We start from the raw sequence: 20,284 nt of genomic DNA on the forward strand, positions 1-20,284 counted from the left end.
ATTAGCCTCCTGTCAATGCATCGTCGATCTATGGATTTATATCTTCCATTACGCGTCGAACTCAAGGTTTTCAACAGTAGACTTTGAAATCGGTGAAAGTTGTGCGGAGTTCTTACACTCGAGCTAATTGAGGAGGCGAGAGAGAAGGAATGCTATAAAGTATATCTTTTTTCCTTTAGGCGCTTTTGTCAATTGTTGCTGGATGAAGGCAGTTTGACCATACTTCACCAGGCTGGCCAGTGCAGGTTGAATACGTTCAGTCGATGAATTCGAAGCGCATCCTCAGTGGTGTAGTGGTTGGCGCTCACTGCGTTACGAACCCGGCAACCCGAGTTCGATTGCCACTTACTGCCCAACACCGGTGACGAATGTCTGCACCGGTCCCAGGGCCTTAGGTCATCTCGACCTTAAATGAGTACCTGGTGCGGCTAGTAAGCATCAGCACTAGGGAGGCAAAGACGACCGGGCGTGGTGTTAATCACCCACCCACCCGCCTCGGGCGCCGTGCCAGCCTTCATTGGTACCCGCACACAGCACTGGGCCCCCAACAGTCTATTCAAGAGGCCCTACGGGGTGGAGGGGAGGCAGCGATGAACGTTGTTGCCTGTTGAACTTCTTTCGCACCGTACGTAGCCCAGCGTTCTGATCTGTGCGTCGTTGCGGTACTTTTGTAAGATCGGTGAGAAGGAGGCAATGCCGTCTCCGCTGGGGGTCGGGGGTCCGGCGCACGAAGCCGACCAGGTGACGCTGCCCTACGCGTCCGTGCAGCGCCACCTCGTGGGCGAGCTGGTGCCGTGCCTGCGCCTGACGGCGGGCGCACGAGACCTGCTGCGCGTGGCGTGCACGCGCTTCGTGCGCCACGTGTCCAGCGAGGCGAACACGGCGTGCGCCCATGCGCAGCGCAAGACCATCTCCCCTGAGCACGTCATCCAGGGTACACACGGCTCCAGCACTGGAGCACTGTGTGTGTGTGTGTAACACTGGGGCACTGTGTGTGTGTTTAACACTGGGGCACTGTGTGTGTGTGTAACACTGGAGCACTGTGTGTGTGTAACACTGGAGCACTGTGTGTGTGAGTGTAACACTGGAGCACTGTGTGTGTGTGTAACACTGGGGCACTGTGTGTGTGTGTAACACTGGAGCACTGTGTGTGTGTGTAACACTGGAGCACTGTGTGTGTGTGTAACACTGGGGCACTCTGTGTGTGTGTAACACTGGGGCACTCTGTGTGTGTGTAACACTGGGGCCCTATGTGTGTGTGAGTGTAACACTGGAGCACTGTGTGTGTGTGTAACACTGGAGCACTGTGTGTGTGTGTGAGTGTAACACTGGGGCACTGTGTGTGTGTAACACTGGGGCACTGTGTGTGTAACACTGGAGCACTGTGTGTGTGTGTAACACTGGAGCACTGTGTATGTGAGTGTAACACTGGGGCACTGTGTGTGTGTGTAACACTGGAGCACTGTGTGTGTGTGTGTAACACTGGAGCACTGTGTGTGTAACACTGGAGCACTGTGTGTGTGTGAGTGTAACACTGGGGCACTCTGTGTGTGTGTGAGTGTAACACTGGGGCACTGTGTGTGTGTGTGAGTGTAACACTGGAGCACTGTGTGTGTAACACTGGAGCACTGTGTGTGTAACACTGGAGCACTGTGTGTGTGTAACACTGGATCACTGTGTGTGTGTAACACTGGAGCACACTCTGTGTGAGTGTAACACTGGGGCACTGTGTGTGTGTAACACTGGAGCACACTCTGTGTGAGTGTAACACTGGAGCACACTGTGTGTGTGTAACACAGGGGCACTGTGTGTGTGTGTAACACTGGGGCACTGTGTGTGTAACACTGGAGCACTGGGTGTGTGTGTGTAACACTGGAGCACTGTGTGTGTGTGTGTAACACTGGAGCACTGTGTGTGTGTAACACTGGAGCACTGTGTGTGTGAGTGTAACACTGGGGCACTGTGTGTGAGTGTAACACTGGAGCACTGTGTGTGTGTAACACTGGGGCACTGTGTGTGTGTGTGTGCAACACTGGAGCACTGTGTGTGTGTGTGTGTAACACTGGAGCACTGTGTGTGTGTGTGTAACACTGGAGCACTGTGTGTGTGTGTAACACTGGAGCACTGTGTGTGTGTGTAACACTGGAGCACTGTGTGTGTGTGAGTATAACACTGGGGCACTCTGTGTGTGTGTGAGTGTAACACTGGGGCACTCTGTGTGTGTGTGTGAGTGTAACACTGGAGCACTGTGTGTGTGTGTAACACTGGGGCACTGTGTGTGTAACACTGGAGCACTGTGTGTGTGTGTGTAACACTGGAGCACTGTGTGTGTGTGTAACACTGGAGCACTGTGTGTGTGCAACACTGGAGCACTGTGTGTGTGAGTGTAACACTGGGGCACTCTGTGTGTGTGTGTGTAACACTGGAGCACTGTGTGTGTAACACTGGGGCACTGTGTGTTTGTAACACTGGAGCACTGTGTGTGTGTGTAACACTGGAGCACTGTGTGTGTGTGTGTGTAACACTGGAGCACTCTGTGTGTGTGTGTAACACTGGGGCACTGTGTGTGTGTGTAACACTGGAGCACTGTGTGTGTGTAACACTGGAGCACTGTGTGTGTGTGTAACACTGGAGCACTGTGTGTGTGTAACACTGGAGCACTGTGTGTGTGTAACACTGGAGCACTGTGTGTGTGTAACACTGGAGCACTGTGTGTATGTGTGTAACACTGGATCACTGTGTGTGTGTGTAACACTGGATCACTGTGTGTGTGTGTAACACTGGAGCACTGTTTGTGTGAGTGTAACACTGGGGCACTGTGTTTGTGTGTGTAACACTGGAGCACTGTGTGTGTGTAACACTGGATCACTGTGTGTGTGTGTGTGTAACACTGGATCACTGTGTGTGTGTGTAACACTGGAGCACTGTATGTGTGAGTGTAACACTGGGGCACTGTGTGTGTGTAACACTGGAGCACTGTGTGTGTGTGTAACACTGGAGCACTGTGTGTGTAACACTGGAGCACTGTGTGTGTAAGACTGGAGCACTGTGTGTGTGTGTGAATATAACACTGGGGCACTCTGTGTGTGTGTGAGTGTAACACTGGGGCACTCTGTGTGTGTGTGTAACACTGGAGTACTGTGTGTGTAACACTGGATCACTGTGTGTGTGTAACACTGGATCACTGTGTGTGTAACACTGGAGCACTCTGTGTGTGAGTGTAACACTGGGGCACTGTGTGTGTGTAACACTGGGGCACTGTGTGTGAGTGTAACACTAGAGCACTGTGTGTGTGTAACACTGGGGCACTGTGTGTGTGTAACACTGGAACACTGTGTGTGTGTGTAACACTGGAGCACTGTGTGTGTAACACTGGAGCACTGTGTGTGTGTGAGTATAACACTGGAGCACTGTGTGTATGTGAGTATAACACTGGGGCACTCTGTGTGTGTGTGTGAGTGTAACACTGGGGCACTCTGTGTGTGTAACACTGGGGCACTGTGTGTGTGTGTAACACTGGAGCACTCTGTGTGTGTGTGTAACACTGGAGCACTGTGTGTGTGTAACACTGGAGCACTGTGTGTGTGTGTAACACTGGGGCACTGTGTGTGTGTAACACTGGAGCACTGTGTGTGTTTGTAACACTGGAGCACTGTGTGTGTGTGTGTAACACTGGAGCACTGTGTGTGTGTAACACTGGAGCACTGTGTGTGTGTAACACTGGATCACTGTGTGTGTGTGTGACAATGGATCACTGTGTGTGTGTGTGACAATGGATCACTGTGTGTGTGTGTAACACTGGAGCACTGTTTGTGTGTGTGTAACACTGGAGCACTGTGTGTGTAACACTGAAGCACTGTGTGTGTGTAACACTGGAGCACTGTGTTGATGTAACACTGGAGCACTGTGTGTGTGTAACACTGGAGCACTGTGTGTATGTAACACTGGGGCACTGTGTGTGTGTGTAACACTGGAGCACTGTGTGTGTAACACTGGAGCACTGTGTGTGTGTGTGTAACACTGGAGCACTGTGTGTGTGTAACACTGGAGCACTGTGTGTGTGTGTAACACTGGAGCACTGTGTGTGTGTAACGCTGGAGCACTGTGTGTGTGTGTGTAACACTGGAGCACTGTGTGTGTGTGTGTAACACTGGAGCACTGTGTGTGTGTGTAACACTGGGGCACTGTGTGTGTGTAACACTGGGGCACTGTGTGTGTGTAACACTGGGGCACTGTGTGTGTGTGTAACACTGGAGCACTGTGATTGTAACACTGGAGCACTGTGATTGTAACACTGGAGCACTGTGATTGTAACACTGGAGCACTGTGTGTGTGTGTGTGTAACACTGGAGCACTGTGTGTGTGTGTAACACTGGAGCACTGTGTGTGTGTGTAACACTGGAGCACTGTGTGTGTGTGTGTGTAACACTGGAGCACTGTGTGTGTGTAACACTGGAGCACTGTGTGTGTGTGTGTAACACTGGAGCACTGTGTGTGTGTGTTTAACACTAGAGCACTGTGTGTGTGTGTGTAACACTGGAGCACTGTGTGTGTGTGTAACACTGGAGCACTGTGTGTGTGTAACACTGGAGCACTGTGTGTGTGTGTGTGTGTAACACTGGAGCACTGTGTGTGTAACACTGGAGCACTGTGTGTGTAAGACTGGAGCACTGTGTGTGTGTGTGAGTATAACACTGGGGCACTCTGTGTGTGTGTGAGTGTAACACTGGGGCACTCTGTGTGTGTGTGTAACACTGGAGTACTGTGTGTGTAACACTGGATCACTGTGTGTGTGTAACACTGGATCACTGTGTGTGTAACACTGGAGCACTCTGTGTGTGAGTGTAACACTGGGGCACTGTGTGTGTGTAACACTGGGGCACTGTGTGTGAGTGTAACACTAGAGCACTGTGTGTGTGTAACACTGGGGCACTGTGTGTGTGTAACACTGGAACACTGTGTGTGTGTGTAACACTGGAGCACTGTGTGTGTAACACTGGAGCACTGTGTGTGTGAGTATAACACTGGAGCACTGTGTGTATGTGAGTATAACACTGGGGCACTCTGTGTGTGTGTGTGTGAGTGTAACACTGGGGCACTCTGTGTGTGTAACACTGGGGCACTGTGTGTGTGTGTAACACTGGAGCACTCTGTGTGTGTGTGTAACACTGGAGCACTGTGTGTGTGTAACACTGGAGCACTGTGTGTGTGTGTAACACTGGGGCACTGTGTGTGTGTGTAACACTGGAGCACTGTGTGTGTTTGTAACACTGGAGCACTGTGTGTGTGTGTGTAACACTGGAGCACTGTGTGTGTGTAACACTGGAGCACTGTGTGTGTGTAACACTGGATCACTGTGTGTGTGTGTGACAATGGATCACTGTGTGTGTGTGTGAGAATGGATCACTGTGTGTGTGTGTAACACTGGAGCACTGTTTGTGTGTGTGTAACACTGGAGCACTGTGTGTGTAACACTGAAGCACTGTGTGTGTGTAACACTGGAGCACTGTGTTGATGTAACACTGGGGAACTGTGTGTGTAACCCTGGAGCACTGTGTGTGTGTAACACTGGAGCACTGTGTGTGTGTAACACTGGAGCACTGTGTGTATGTAACACTGGGGCACTGTGTGTGTGTGTAACACTGGAGCACTGTGTGTGTAACACTGGAGCACTGTGTGTGTAACACTGGAGCACTGTGTGTGTGTAACACTGGAGCACTGTGTGTGTGTAACACTGGAGCACTGTGTGTGTGTGTGTGTAACACTGGAGCACTGTGTGTGTGTGTGTAACACTGGAGCACTGTGTGTGTGTGTAACACTGGGGCACTGTGTGTGTGTAACACTGGGGCACTGTGTGTGTGTAACACTGGGGCACTGTGTGTGTGTGTAACACTGGAGCACTGTGATTGTAACACTGGAGCACTGTGATTGTAACACTGGAGCACTGTGATTGTAACACTGGAGCACTGTGTGTGTGTGTAACACTGGAGCACTGTGTGTGTGTGTGTAACACTGGAGCACTGTGTGTGTGTGTAACACTGGAGCACTGTGTGTGTGTAACACTGGAGCACTGTGTGTGTGTAACACTGGAGCACTGTGTGTGTGTGTGTAACACTGGAGCACTGTGTGTGTGTGTGTAACACTAGAGCACTGTGTGTGTGTGTGTAACACTGGAGCACTGTGTGTGTGTGTGTGTAACACGGACGGGCAACTCTGTCGTGGACAGCGCTGTGGGGGGAGATCCAATTTTGATTGGCTCCTCCCCTCATGGCATATGTGTCCACCACAGGGGCTAAACGGGGGCTCTGGACGGGTGCGAGGGGCTGGTAACCCCTTCACCTTCAATTAATTACCACGAAACCACGAATTAAACTGAAATATGTAACAACTAAGCTTGTGCCGGAGGCCCCGGGGGGCCAGGCGTCTATGACGTCTCCTGGCCAAACCCCAATTGGCGGAGCCAGGAGATTGAATACCTACCCTCGGGGCTACTCCAGAAACAACGAAAAGCCACCACGGGTGGCCACGTGGAATGTTCGAACGCTCACTGCAGAGGAGAGGCTGCCACTCCTCTGTCGGGAGCTGGACCGGTACCGCCTGGATCTATGCGGCATTCAGGAGGTCCGGTGGACCGGCTCTGGCTCCTGCCACCATGAGGGGTGGACAGTCCTCTACTCGGGGCAGCAGACTGCCAAACAACAGGGTGTGGGTCTTCTTTTGAACAAAAGAATGAAGGGGGCGTGGGAGCGTGGCGGTGAGGTGTGGGAAGCTGTAAGCCCCAGGCTACTTTGGGCTCGCCTTCCCATCAACCGGAGGCGAGGAATGGTGGTCGTGGTTACTTATGCCCCCACCGAAGATGAACATCCGTGGAGGGATGCAGGCAAAGCCGATGAGTCAGATGCCTTCTATGACCTCCTGTCACAGGTGCTGGCTAAAGTGGCCCCGCGGGATAGAGTCATCATGTTGGGTGACTTCAATGCCCGAGTTGGTCATGATGCTGGCACCTGGTCTGGAGTGATTGGAGGGCATGGGCCAGATCAGCTCAATAACAATGGTAGGAGGCTGCTAAATTTTTGTGCAGCCCATGGGCTTGTAATTACCAACACGCTGTTCCGGCATCGGCGCATCCACACAACATCATGGATGCATGCCGGGTCCAAGCAAGAACATCTGCTGGACTACATAGTGACGGACCAGCGAATGCGAGCCCATGTCCTTGACACCAGGACCTACCGTGGAGCTGATCTGCCCTCTGACCATCGACTAGTCATCTGTAAGATGCGCCTGCCATTCTTCCACTCCGGTGGTGGGTGTACACCCAGGACCCCATTCCAACCTAAAGTGGCCTGGTCTCAGTTATCTGATGAAAGTTGCAAGCGAGAATTTCATCATCGCTTGCGGCTGGGATTGGCATCGTCCCCGACTCCTCCTGATGTCGAGGGTAAATGGGCGAGGTTTAGGACTGTGACTCATGCAGCTGCAATGGCTGCTTTGGGTACGCGGTCCAGACCTCCCCAGACACCCTGGCTGACAGAGGAGTTGTTCAGGATGGTTGAGAAAAAGCGACAGGCCCACTGTCATCGGCTACAGAATCCCACGTCAGAGAATGAGGAGGCTTACCGCAGCCTTCGCTCGGAGGTTCGGAGAGCCGTGAGGCGCTGCAAGGATGGGTGGTGGTCGCGGGTTGCTGAGGAGATGGAGTCTGCCTCAGTGGCCCGTGATCACAAATCTCTATTTAACTCCATCAAAAAAGTAACCTGCAGCGCCACACCTATTACCATCATTAGGGGAAAAAACGGTGATCCAATTTCCGACCCCCAGGAACAGGTTCGCAGATTTGCTGAGCATTTCTGTGAGGTCCTGGGGGAGGGAAAATCCCTCAGCCAGGAAAACATCTTGGCACAAAGTGAGGATGACCCTGCTGAGGCTGCGGTGCCTCAAATATTGGATGAAGTCACCCCCTGTGAGTGGCTGGCTGAGGTTCAATCTGCTGAGGAAGTATTGAAGGCGATCCGGAGTCTGAGACCAGGAAAGGCAGCGGGCAGAGATGATTTCCCAAGCGAAATGCTGAGGGAGGGTGGCGTTTGTGCACAGACTGCCCTATATGACATCATAACAACAGTCTGGACCACTGGACGGGTTCCGCAGGATTGGAAGGATGCCCTGGTGGTCCCCCTTTTTAAGAAGGGGGACCGCACAGACTGTAACAACTACAGGGGCATCTCACTCCTCAGTGTGCCAGGAAAGGTCCTGGCAAGGATTATTCAGCATCGCCTTGCCAGGCACGCTGAGGAGAGGCTTGCGGAGCCCCAATGCGGTTTCAGGAAAGGGCGGTCCTGCACAGATGCCATATTTTCTGTCCGTCTGCTACAGCAGAGGTGTAGGGAATTCCAACAAGACCTACATCTCTGCTTTATTGACCTGGTCAAGGCCTATGATACCATCAGTAGGCCTGGGCTCTGGGTCGTTCTTCGTGCTTTTGGAGTACCTGACCCTCTGCTCACGATCATTAAGGACCTTCATGATGGTGAGCGGGCCCGGGTAAAACTACGTGGCCGGGAGTCAGAGCCATTCCCTGTACACCTTGGGGTGCGACAGGGATGTCCTCTGGCTCCCACATTATTTAACATCTATTTTGACCACGTAGTTCGTGAAGCCTTCAATAGCTGTACCGGGGGAATCTCCATATGGTACAGATATAATGGGAGGCTAATCGATGCCCGGGTGCGGTCAAGGGATGGCTCCCTATTGCTCAACCACGTTATGTATGCTGATGATTTGGTAATAGCTGCTCAGTCAGAGGAGGAGTTGGAGACGCTGCTGCTGAGACTGGAGCGTGCCACTAAGAGGTGGGGCCTTACCATCAGCCCCACCAAAACTAAGCACCTGCCTGGGTATTTTGTACCATCGGACACTCCACCCCCACAACTCCCAATCGGTGATGGGGCAGTTGTGGAGAGAGTGGAGAGTTTCCCATACCTGGGCAGTGTGCTTATGACTGGCTCCAGTTTAACAGCAGAGGTCTCACTCCGAATCAGTCGAGCGGCAATATCTTTTCATCGGTTGCGTAACGCTGTGTGGAAGCTACCTGGTCTGTCGCTCCGCACTAAGCTTCAGGTCTTCTCGGCCACGGTCATTCCCTCCCTTCTCTACGCCTGCGAAACGTGGACCCCCCTGGTGGAACATCTTCGCCGGTTAGAAACATTTAGGCTGGCCTGCCTACGATCCATCCTGGGTTTAACCAGACTGGATTGTGTGAGGAGCTCACAAATCCTTGAAAGATCTGGGCAGGGTCCCATCGGTGAGCTCCTCCGGCAGGCAAGGCTGCGATGGCTGGGTCATGTAGCCCGCATGCCCAGCCACCGCATGCCGAAACAGCTTTTGTTTGGCCGGATTGAGGGGGCTAAGCGGGCGCGGTACGGGCTAGAGAAGAGATGGAGTGATGTGGTACAGGAGGACGTGGAGCTGAGTGGACTTGCCGATGACTGGTACCAGCGGTGTCAAGAACGGCCTCTGTGGAGGAGGCTCGTGAAGGATGCTACTGGGCAGTTGGAGGCAGTCGCCCTCCAACAACAACGGAGGGCGGAGGAGCGACGCTCACAACAACGAGTGGAACGCCGGGTGGCTAAAGCACAGCAGGTTGGCACAGTAGGGGGCACAGGTGGTGCATCAGCCAGTCATCTCAGTCAGTCGACCCGTGGCACCTGGGTCTGCCCAGTGACCTCCTGCCAGCGGGCGTTCGACACTTCACGTGGCCTCACGGTGCACATAGCCTGGCACAAGCGTCGTGGTGACGTCACCGCCAATTAGTGGCGAATGGCGGTTGTTGTTGTAACACTGGAGCACTGTGTGTAACACTGGAGCACTGTGTGTGTGTGTAACACTGGAGCACTGTGTGTGTGTGTAACACTGGAGCACTGTGTGTGTGTAACACTGGAGCACTGTGTGTGTGTAACACTGGAGCACTGTGTGTGTGTGTAACACTGGAGCACTGTGTGTGTGTGTAACACTGGAGCACTGTGTGTGTGTAACACTGGAGCACTGTGTGTGTGTGTAACACTGGAGCACTGTGTGTGTGTGTAACACTGGAGCACTGTGTGCGTGTGTAACACTGGAGCACTGTGTGTGTGTAACACTGGAGCACTGTGTGCGTGTGTAACACTGGAGCACTGTGTGTGTGTAACACTGGAGCACTGTGTGTGTGTAACACTGGAGCACTGTGTGTGTGTGTAACACTGGAGCACTGTGTGTGTGTGTAACACTGGAGCACTGTGTGTGTGTGTGTAACACTGGAGCACTGTGTGTGTGTGTAACACTGGAGCACTGTGTGTGTGTAACACTGGAGCACTGTGTGTGTGTAACACTGGAGCACTGTGTGTGTGTGTAACACTGGAGCACTGTGTGTGTGTAACACTGGAGCACTGTGTGTGTGTGTGTGTAACACTGGAGCACTGTGTGTGTGTGTAACACTGGAGCACTGTGTGTGTGTGTAACACTGGAGCACTGTGTGTGTGTGTGTAACACTGGAGCACTGTGTGTGTGTGTAACACTGGAGCACTGTGTGTGTGTAACACTGGAGCACTGTGTGTGTGTAACACTGGAGCACTGTGTGTGTGTGTAACACTGGAGCACTGTGTGTGTGTGTAACACTGGAGCACTGTGTGTGTGTGTGTGTAACACTGGAGCACTGTGTGTGTAACACTGGAGCACTGTGTGTGTGTGTAACACTGCAGCACTGTGTGTGTAACACTGGAGCACTGTGTGTGTGTAACACTGGAGCACTGTTTGTGTGTGTAACACTGGAGGACTGTGTGTGTGTGTAACACTGGAGCACTGTGTGTGTGTGTAACACTGGAGCACTGTGTGTGTGTGTAACACTGGAGCACTGTGTGTGTGTGTAACACTGGAGCACTGTGTGTGTGTGTTTAACACTGGAGCACTGTGTGTGTGTGTAACACTGGGGAGCGGCGGTGCAGTGGTTAGCGCACTCCGGTACGAATCCCCCGACCCGGATATCTGAACCGGTTCTCATCCTTCCCTAGGTCAACTCAGCCTTAAATCGGCACTGGGGAGGTAAAAAACGGCGGAAATGTTGTTGTCCACTCGCCCTCTCGGGTGCCACGCCGGTCTCAATAGCTGCTCGCAAACAGCGCTTGCCCCGAGCAGTCTGTTGAGGCTGCACGGAGTCGAGTCTCTGTCTTGACGCGAGAGCGGCGTGTGCACGTGCGTCCGTCTAGCACTGGAGCGCCTGGGTCTGGCGGGCAGCATGGGCGAGCTGCGCGCGTGTCACGCCGAGTTCCGTGCGCTGGCGCTGTCTCGCCGCCGCCGCGCCACCCGTCGCCTCGAGGCGCTTGGCGTGCCGGAGCCGGAGCTGCTGCGCCAGCAGCAGGCGCTCATTGAGCAGGCGAGGCGCGAGCTGTTACCCCCCACACCCCCTCCCCCCCGGACCCTTTCCCCCGCAACGCGCGTGCAGTCCCATCACCGTCGTTTACGCTCGAGTATTTAGCACGTTGTGCCGAGTGGCACTCGGTCGCGTGCACAATGCGCGTGATGCTACTGTGCGAGGAGGTACACTAATAAAGCAAACGAGAAGCAACCTCCTCTGTTTTATTAGCAGCGTCATGGCGCTCACGTTGGCGTGAATGCGGTCGTGTTAGCATGGAGCTGCATGTGCAACACGAGTGTGTGTGCTAACCCTTTCCCGTTCCGAGGCGACTGCAGGTTGCAGGCTGGGATGTCTCGTTCACTGGTAAATCTCGGAACGCGTAAGCGGTTGGTTTTATTTGGAGAGGCGGCGTAGCGCCGTTGTTTTTCAAGACATTGTAGTCACCGTAGAGAACTGTAGCGACACGACCGCACTCTACAATCGCTGGCGCCAAACTGTGCCACACGCCCTCCCGCATGGCCTTGTGGAAGCTTCGATACCGATAAAAGTTCTTTCATCTTCGTTTTTCTTCTGGTTACGTACATGATGACGTACTTGTACGCCATCGGAATGGGCAAGCGGCTGACGCCGTTATCACAGCACCAGGAGCACAGAACTCTCCTTTAGCCGCAAACGCTCATGTTTCAGAATGTTGTGATCAAAACAGCAAACGTTAACGGTGTAAAGGAGTACACGGCAAAGTGGAACCGTGCTCTTTATGAAGCCAACCCACACCACGACGCTTCGAGCAAGCAGAATCGCAAAGGCACATTTAGTCCTCGGACCTAAGAGTTCTCAACCCATTCCTCTCTCCTGACCAATGCCACTTGAATCTCCCCAAGGGGTTTTGTTTTAGCGGACCCCAGTTTTACCAATTTAATTTCCCCAGGGTTTTGTACTCTTCACCTTCCCTGGCAAATCAAAAGGTGAGCGGCCTCGCACTACGCAAATCGGGCAAACGCTCGTTGCAAGCTCGTGTAAACCTGGCGCTTCGCAAGCCCCTGTCCGTGACAGCGGGCGATGGGGAAAATGCTCCGCATTCAAATGATCAGTCGTTAACCTGTCGTGGGCTGGAGTGTTCTCATTATTAACCAATTGGGTAAGGTTTGTGTGAGCGATTTATATGGAGCTCATATTTGTCTACTCAAAATTCGCCGTATGCAGTTTGAATTTACTCATATGCGGCTATGCGGTCTGACGTGGTACAACATTGTCTGGACTGAATGTGCTACCCAGCAGGCTATGCGGTCAGACGTGGTACAACATTGTGTGGACTGAATGTGCTACCCAGCAGGCTATGCGGTCTGACGTGGTACAACATTGTGTGGACTGAATGTGCTACCCAGCAGGCTGTGCGGTTGGACGTGGTACAACATTGTGTGGACTGAATGTGCTACCCAGCAGGCTATGCGGTTGGATGTGGGACAACATTGTGTGCTCTATGTACTGTGTGTACCATATTCTACTACTCTGCACGCAGCGGTCATCGTGCGGTTTCGCTTTGTGCGCCGTTTTATTGGAAGGCATTTACCGGATGAAGCGAGGGAAGCCTGCACTCGGGTACTGGGCGATTCTGGCTGGGTGGCGTTGCGTCTTGGCACCCTATTCACAATTAGAACGGCATGAGTTTAAATCTCAGCTGAGGGTAAATTCAGCCAATCATCCCTCTGGGAGTTAATACATTCAGTGATTCTTCGTGTTTTTTCGTGAGAATTCAAGGTGGTTGTTATCCAGCGGGCTGGTCCATACCGTATACCTGGTAAACATGGAACATTAGGCTGACGTTTGGCGATCGTTTGTCCAACAGTTCCAACCACATGCCAATGTTTGCCCAACGTTAATATTTACTGGGTGAATGACATTTTCCCTGCCAGCTCAGGACTGCCAATGAGTTGGATGAGCTGTGTACAGACGTGTTTTGAAGGTTTTTTTTTAAATAATCCTTGGAACATTGATTTATAATCCCTGGAACATTGATGCAACAAGTGCATTGACCTTCAAGTTGACCATGCATAATGATAATTGTTTGAGCAAGGTCAGTTAATCCAATGCAGGCCATGGACTTGTGCGTGCCTGAGTGTGCTCATGCCATGGACTCGTGTGTATGTTGAACTTCTTTCGCACCGTACATAGCCAACCGTGCTAATTGGAGGTGCAGGGAACTTGTGTGTGTGTGTGGGGAGCGATAGTGTAGCGGTTAGCGCGCTGCGCTATGAACCTGGCGACCCGGGTTCGATTCCCGCTCACGGCCAACACCAGTGACCATTATCTGAACCGGTCCCGGGCCTCCCCTAGGTCGACTCAGCCTCAAATGAGTACCTGGTGCGGTGTGTAAACATCGCCACTGGGGAGACAAAGGCGGCCGGGCGTGGTGTTGGCCACCCACCCCCTCGTGTGCCGTGCCGGCCTTCATAGGTGCTCGCTAACAGCACTTGCCCCTACAGTCTGTTAAGGCTAAATGGGGGATCTTTATCTTTGTGTGCACGCAAACCACGGACACGTGCGTGCCTGCGTGTGTGCAAGCTACGGACTCCTGCCTGTCTGCGTGTGTGAGTGTCTTTGTGTGTTTGCGTGCGTGTTCGTGCGTGTGTTTGCGTGTCTGAGTGTCTGAGTGTCTGCGTGTGTGTGTGTCTTTGTCTCTGTGTCTCTGTGTGTGCGTGTTCGTATGTGTGTTTGCGTGTGTGCCAGTGTCTTTGTTGTGTGTCTATCTGTGTGTGTGTGTGCACGCAGGTCCGGCAAGAGCAGACAGAGGTGGCTCAGCGCGACTGGCTGCAGATCCAGCGCGCCGCCGAGCAGGCCCAGCGCAGCTCCACCGCAGACAGCCCCGGCGAGTCCTCGGGGACCGAATACGTCATCGACGAGGACGACGATGATGACATCACAGACGACTAGACTGCGATGCCATCATTGTGCGCGAGGGAACTGGGCGGAAGACGCGCAGCGGCTGCGTGATGCCGAGTCGTTTTTGTTAATTTGGTTAGTGATAGCTTTCGAAAGTCTGACCAGGACGTGACGGTCCGCACGGTGGTGGTTTTCTCGTGCAGCGCAGCTCGACGCGATCGTTTGCAAATTACCCGTAGGGAATTTAACCGTCGGATAATTGCAAAGCAGCCCATCGGTGTGAGGCAAGTGTGTGACGTTCACTCAATACACGCAAGTGTCTCTCGTGAAGCAAGACTCGGCGAAACAATAGCGTGCAGTCGAGCAAGTACAGACGACACGGGTGCCTAGATATTGAGCACCGGTAGGATGGTCTAAACATGACAAACAGTAAAAGCTTAACACTCATTCGTGACGATCGATGAAATCGCACGTAGGGGGAGGGTAAATTGTCACATGCTTACCGTTTACTAGGTGATTAGTCACGAACCGTTCGCTGAACAAGCACTAAGAGACTGGCGCACGCATGCCTGTAGACACATGGGGGTGTGTACGTATGTATGTAAAAAAGTAATAAATGAAAACCCACAAATTAACAGAAATCTATGGGGTAAAAAAACCCCCACGTGTTTCTTGTGCAGGCATCTCGCTTGAGTGACCCGATGGAGTGGTGCCACCCCAAATGCGTTGGCTTCCCTCTGCATTACATCTAAGTGACGTGCAAGTCAACGTTTGTGAAATATCCACAAAGGCCAAGTTGAGATTCCAATGGCAGTCCCCCGTTCAGTGAGTTTCCCCTCTCTCCGATACATCGATCGGAGCGTTCACGCAGCTTCTGGCAGCGGTCCTGGAAGTTTTCAGCAGGAGCGTTCCTACTGCATTGTTGCCTTTACTTTCACGCCTTCTGTCTTCACCGTCGCTTGTTCGGGGAGAGCGTGTTGCTCAATGCGTCTTCTGCCTAGGCCGCTTGTGTAAATTCAAGCCGAGAACGGTCGTGGGGCGTGCGTTTTTAGTCCGGCAGTGCGGAGGCAGCGACGGTTGGTGGATCGCGCGTGTTGAGAAACTCTGTGACGTTCGTTACGTTCAAGATGAGACTTAAAAACAAGACTATTGTTGAGCAGGGTCCTATGTTGGGATGTTTGGCCAATTCCATGCAAGGCCGTTTGGCAGGAAACCAGAGCACTTGGAGAATGTGCATGCATGCGCGTTGAGAACACTCGGAGCTCAACCCAAATTGACTCCTCGATACATTGCCGTGTTTCCATCACTAAACTACTGCAGGTGTTCCAGCAAAAGAGACGGGGGAAAGTTTTGCATTCAAAGGCAAACATTTGTCATTAAAATGTTAGTGTTGGACAAGCGCTATTATCAAGCACATGCTGACACTGTCATTTACGTTTTTGAACGAGCGGAATGATGAAGCCGACCAGTAGCTCGGGCTTGCTACCATTTCCTATTGAATCGGAACATTGCTAGGACCTTTTTGCTTGATAAATTGTCTGCTTTGAATGTCCACACACAGGCAACAAGAACAACTGCCATTTGCTACGAAGTGGCGGTGACGTCACCACAGCACCTGTGCCAGCCTATATGCACTTTAAGGCTACGTGAAGTGTCAAACGCCTGCTGGCAGGTCATGGAGAGATCCAGGTGCCATGGGTTGACTGGCCGATGCACAATCTGTGCCCCCTACAATGCCAAATTGCTGTGTTTTAGCCGCCTGGCGCTCCACTCATTGTTGTGAGCGTCACTCCTCTGCCCTCCTTTGTTGCCGGAGGGCGGTTGCCTCCAACTGCCCCGTAGCATCCTTCACGATTCTCCTCCACAGAGGCCAATCTTAACACTGCTGGTACCAGTTATTGGAAAGTCCATATCCTCTTGCACCACATAATTCCATCTCTTTTCGAGCCCGTGCTGTGTCTGTTTAGCCCCCTTTATCCAACCAAACAAAAGCTGTATGGGCATGTGTGCTCCATGACCCAGCCAACGCAGCCTTGACTCCTGGAAGAGCTCACCGATGGGACTGTCCAGATCTTTAGAGGATTTGTGAACTCACAAATCCAGCCTGGTTAAACCCAGGTTGATCGTAAGCATGGCAGCCTGAATGTTTCTAACTGGCGAAGATTAGAGGGTCTACATTTCGCAAGCATAGAGAAGGGAGGACATGACTGTGGCCGACAGAACCTGAAGCTTTGCATGACCGGGTAGCTTCCATACAGCGTTACATTGCCGATGAAAAGGTAATGCCGCTCGGCTGATTCGGAGCGACACCTCTGCTGTCAAACTGGAGCTGGTTTTTGCACACTGCCCAGGTATGGTGGAGTGTTTGATGACACAATACCCAGTCAGGTGCTTAGTTTTGGAGCGGCTGATGGTAAGGCCTCGCCTCTGGATAGCACGTTCCAGATTCAGCGGCAGCGTCTCCAACTCCTCGGTGAAAAGCAATGACTAGATCATCAGCATACATAATATGGTTGACCAATAGGGAACCATCTCTCGACCGCACCGGAGCATCGATCAGCATCCCTTTGTATCTGTACCAGATGGAAATTACTCCGGTACATCCATGGAAAGCTTAAACTACGTGGTCGAAAAAGGTGTTTAAATAATGTAGGGGCCAGAGGATAATAATGTCGCACCCCAAGGTGAACAGGGAATGGCTCCGACTTCAGGCCTCGTCGTTTTACCCGGGCCCGCTCACCATCATGAAGGTCCTTAATGATTGTGAGCCGAGTGTCAGGGACTCCGAAAGCATGAAGAACAACCCAGAGCCGAGAGGCCTCTTGATGGTATTATAGTGCCTTGACCAGGTCAATAAAGCCAGAATGAGTTGGAAGTATCCATGGTTTACCCCGCCATGCGCCAGAAGTCGGCAGTGTCGTGAGCGAGCCATAGCCAAGCCTTGTACTATTATTGTAAGTGTGGGATTACTCTCCAACACACAACCGGTGTGCTGAATTAGTAACGAATTGCCATGTTTTGTTTACGTGACTAACCTTACTAATTGGTTGTGTCGGGTGGGTTTGACGACATAATTATATGATCTAACCCAAACAAAAACCTGTATTGTGTACGCTTGCTGTTGGTTGTGGCTAGTGTTGTTATTGTAGTGGTGTCGGTTTGTTGGTGGTAATTGTGGTTGATGTTAGTGGTGGCTGTTGGTGGTAATACTTTAATATTGATCATGGTGGTGGTTGACGTTAGTGGGCAGCGGTAATGTAGCAGTTAGTGTGCCGCGCTACAAACCCGGCGACCCGAGTTCTATTCCCGTTCACGGCCAACACCGGTGATGATAATCTAGACCGGCCTCCCCTAGGTCGACTCAGCCTCAAATTAAGACAAAGGCGATCGGGCGTGGTTGTTGGCCACCGACCCCTTCGTGTACCGTGCCGGCCTTCATTGGTGCTCGCTAACAGCACTTGCCCAAACAGTCTGTAAAAGCCATACGGGGGATCTTTGTCTTTGGTTGACGTTATAGGTCGTGGTGTTAGTTGTTGGTGGTGATGGTTGTTGTTGATGGTAGTAGTGGTTGTTAGTCGTCATTGTAAGTGCCTTGGGTTTAGCTGGTGGCTGGTGGTGATTATTGTTCGTTCTGGAATTGGGCTTGTTGTTGTCGTGGTGTTTTGTGCTAGTCGTGTGCTGGTGGTGGTAGTTTGTTGTCGGGGGTATTGTTGGTTGTTTGTTTTAGTGGTGTCTGTTGGTGTTGTGGTAGTAGCGGTGGTTTATTTCTGTTGATTGTTGGTGGCTTCGTTCGTGTGGTGGTGGTTGTAAATGGTGGTTGCTGTTGGTTGTGGAGTTCTTTTTGAGGTAATTGTTGTTGGTTGTGTAGTTGTCGTTGAGGTGATTGTTGTTGGTTGTGGAGTTGTTGAGGTGATTGTTGGTTGTGGAGTTGTTGAGATGATTTGCTTGTCAGCTTCGATGTAGTCTCTGTTCACCAAGGTACCTGTACCTGACACGATAGCAATCATTGAAGACTTGGTCCAACAGGGACTGAATCCTGATGTACCAACTTTGGTGAGGCGCTGTCTTACCAACACTTACTTCATCTGGAATGGTACATTCTACAAACGAAATGAAGGCACCCTTATGGGCTCTCCCTTATCACCAGTGGTAGCGAATGTCTTCATGGAGAAATTTGAAACAGATGCCATCCTGACATCCACCCTACGTCCTTCCCTGTGGAAGAGATACGTAGATGACACTTTCGTCATCTGGCCACATGGCCAGTCAGCACTGAACCAGTTTTTCAACCACATAAATTCCATACACCCATCTATCAAATTCACCATGGAAGTGGAAAATGATGGCAAGCTACCATTCCTGGATGTTTTGATCGAGAAGAGGCCTGATGGCTCTTTGGGACATTCCGTCTACAGGAAAGCCACCCACACGGATTCCTATTGAAAGTCTGACTCCCTCATCAAAACCACACCATAGGGCCCGCTGCATCTCCGACCAGCGCCACCTAGCCAGTGAACTGGAGCACGTACACCAAGCCCTCAAGATGAATGGATACTCAGACCGCACAATCCCCAAAGCTGTAGTCCCAACCACGGGGAGACAACCATCTGAGGACCCAATCAAAACCATCACCTTGCCATACATGGCATGTGTTACCAAAAAGATTTCCAAAATCTTTAACAAACATAAGATCCAGGTCCGATTCAATACAGTACACAAAATCCGTGATTTTATCCCATCTGTAAAGGATGTCATCCAGACATGCAATACCCTGGTGTCTACAAGCTAAGTTGTGTCTGCGGCAGCAGTTACATTGGGGAAACGAAACGACATGTCTCGGACCGTGTTCGCGAACACAAGGCAGTTTTAAAACACGGCAGAACCAATACCTCTGCAGTGGCTGATCATTGTTATAACGCTGTGGGCTCGCACGATAGTTTTTTTCCGAGACCAAGGTACTCTGCAAACCTTCGGGCTACCATCAAAGATTTGTTCATGAAGCCATCCAAATGTATAAACACAGACAATTTCAACCGAGAAGATGGGTATAAGGGGCCGTCCATAAATTACGTTAAGCGATTTTGGACGATTTTTGACCCCCCCGCCCCCTCTTCACACGGCGTCACAAAAAGTCAGACACCCCCTCAAATATGACGTCACAAAGCTCTGCCCCCCCCCCCCAAAAAAAAAAAACCTGCTTCAAATCAAATTTGATTTAAAGCTTTCGTGACTGCAGTAATTCATATCCTTAGCGCTTTCGGTAAAGTCACGTTGAAGGGAAACAACAAAACAATAAAATATATTGTTCTATATATATTTTTTGTTTTGTTGTTTTCCTTCAACGTGACTTTACCGAAAGAGCTAAGCATATGCTTCAAATCACTTTAAACTATTGTCATTGTAGTACGTATTTAATGTGGTGCTGCACTGATGTTGTAGGATACAATTTTTAATGAAAAGTGTATTTAATTAAGCAGAACGTACTCTTTGGTTCTATTCGGTAAAGTCACGTAGATAAAAAATAAAACAACAAAAATCACGACGTTTCGGCCACAACACAAGCGGCCTTCATCAGGTGAAGGGATCAGGCTGTCTCGAGGACAGCGCTGGAGTGAAACACAGCCACGCTCAGACCGCGGACCTTTAAGCTGTGTGCGAGGAAACAAGGTGCCATGACAAAGGAATTAGCATAAAAAAATAGCATTTGATTGGCCGACTTAGCATAGAGGTGGTGTACGTGCGGGTGGACTTGCCGTTTGGCGCGGGGGGGGGGGGGAGTTTACTTATTGATGGTGTGAAAAGGGATTTTTTAAGAGCTGCGAAAGTTTGGGGTACCATTACTTGAAAAATATACTGTACCATTGAAAATTATAATCTTAGCTCTTTCGGTACAGGGCTCCAGGCTCAGGTACAGAGACTCAAGACTCAGGTACAGAGACTCCAGATTCAGGTACAGAGACTCAAGATTCAGGTACAGAGACTCCAGACTCAGGTACAGAGACTCCAGACTCAGGTACA

The 20,284-nt window shown here is 51.4% G+C and overlaps 1 protein-coding gene across 1 annotated transcript; it reads left to right on the top strand.

The window, feature by feature from the left end:
• Positions 1–556: 556 nt before the first annotated feature.
• LOC142913794 (protein Dr1-like) lies at positions 557–19,739 on the top strand. The gene is made up of 3 exons (XM_076061017.1): positions 557–934; positions 11,238–11,404; positions 14,156–19,739. The coding sequence occupies exons 1-3, from the start codon at positions 694–696 to the stop codon at positions 14,315–14,317; spliced, it is 570 nt and encodes a 189-aa protein (XP_075917132.1). The 5' UTR covers positions 557–693; the 3' UTR covers positions 14,318–19,739.
• The last annotated feature ends 545 nt before the right edge of the window (positions 19,740–20,284 follow it).

This window comes from Petromyzon marinus, chromosome 5 (assembly GCF_048934315.1).
Source record: "Petromyzon marinus isolate PM22_M1 ecotype Great Lakes invasive population chromosome 5, UKy_Petmar_22M1.pri1.0, whole genome shotgun sequence".
Classification (NCBI taxonomy): Eukaryota; Metazoa; Chordata; class Hyperoartia; order Petromyzontiformes; family Petromyzontidae; genus Petromyzon; species Petromyzon marinus.

Coding starts and splice junctions, on each gene's coding strand:
- LOC142913794 (XM_076061017.1), top strand. CDS start 694: ATGCCGTCTCCGCTGGGGGTCGGGGGTCCGGCGCACGAAGCCGACCAG. Junction 935..11,237: donor CCCTGAGCACGTCATCCAGG/GTACACACGGCT, acceptor GCGTCCGTCTAG/CACTGGAGCGCCTGGGTCTG. Junction 11,405..14,155: donor AGCAGGCGCTCATTGAGCAG/GCGAGGCGCGAG, acceptor GTGTGCACGCAG/GTCCGGCAAGAGCAGACAGA.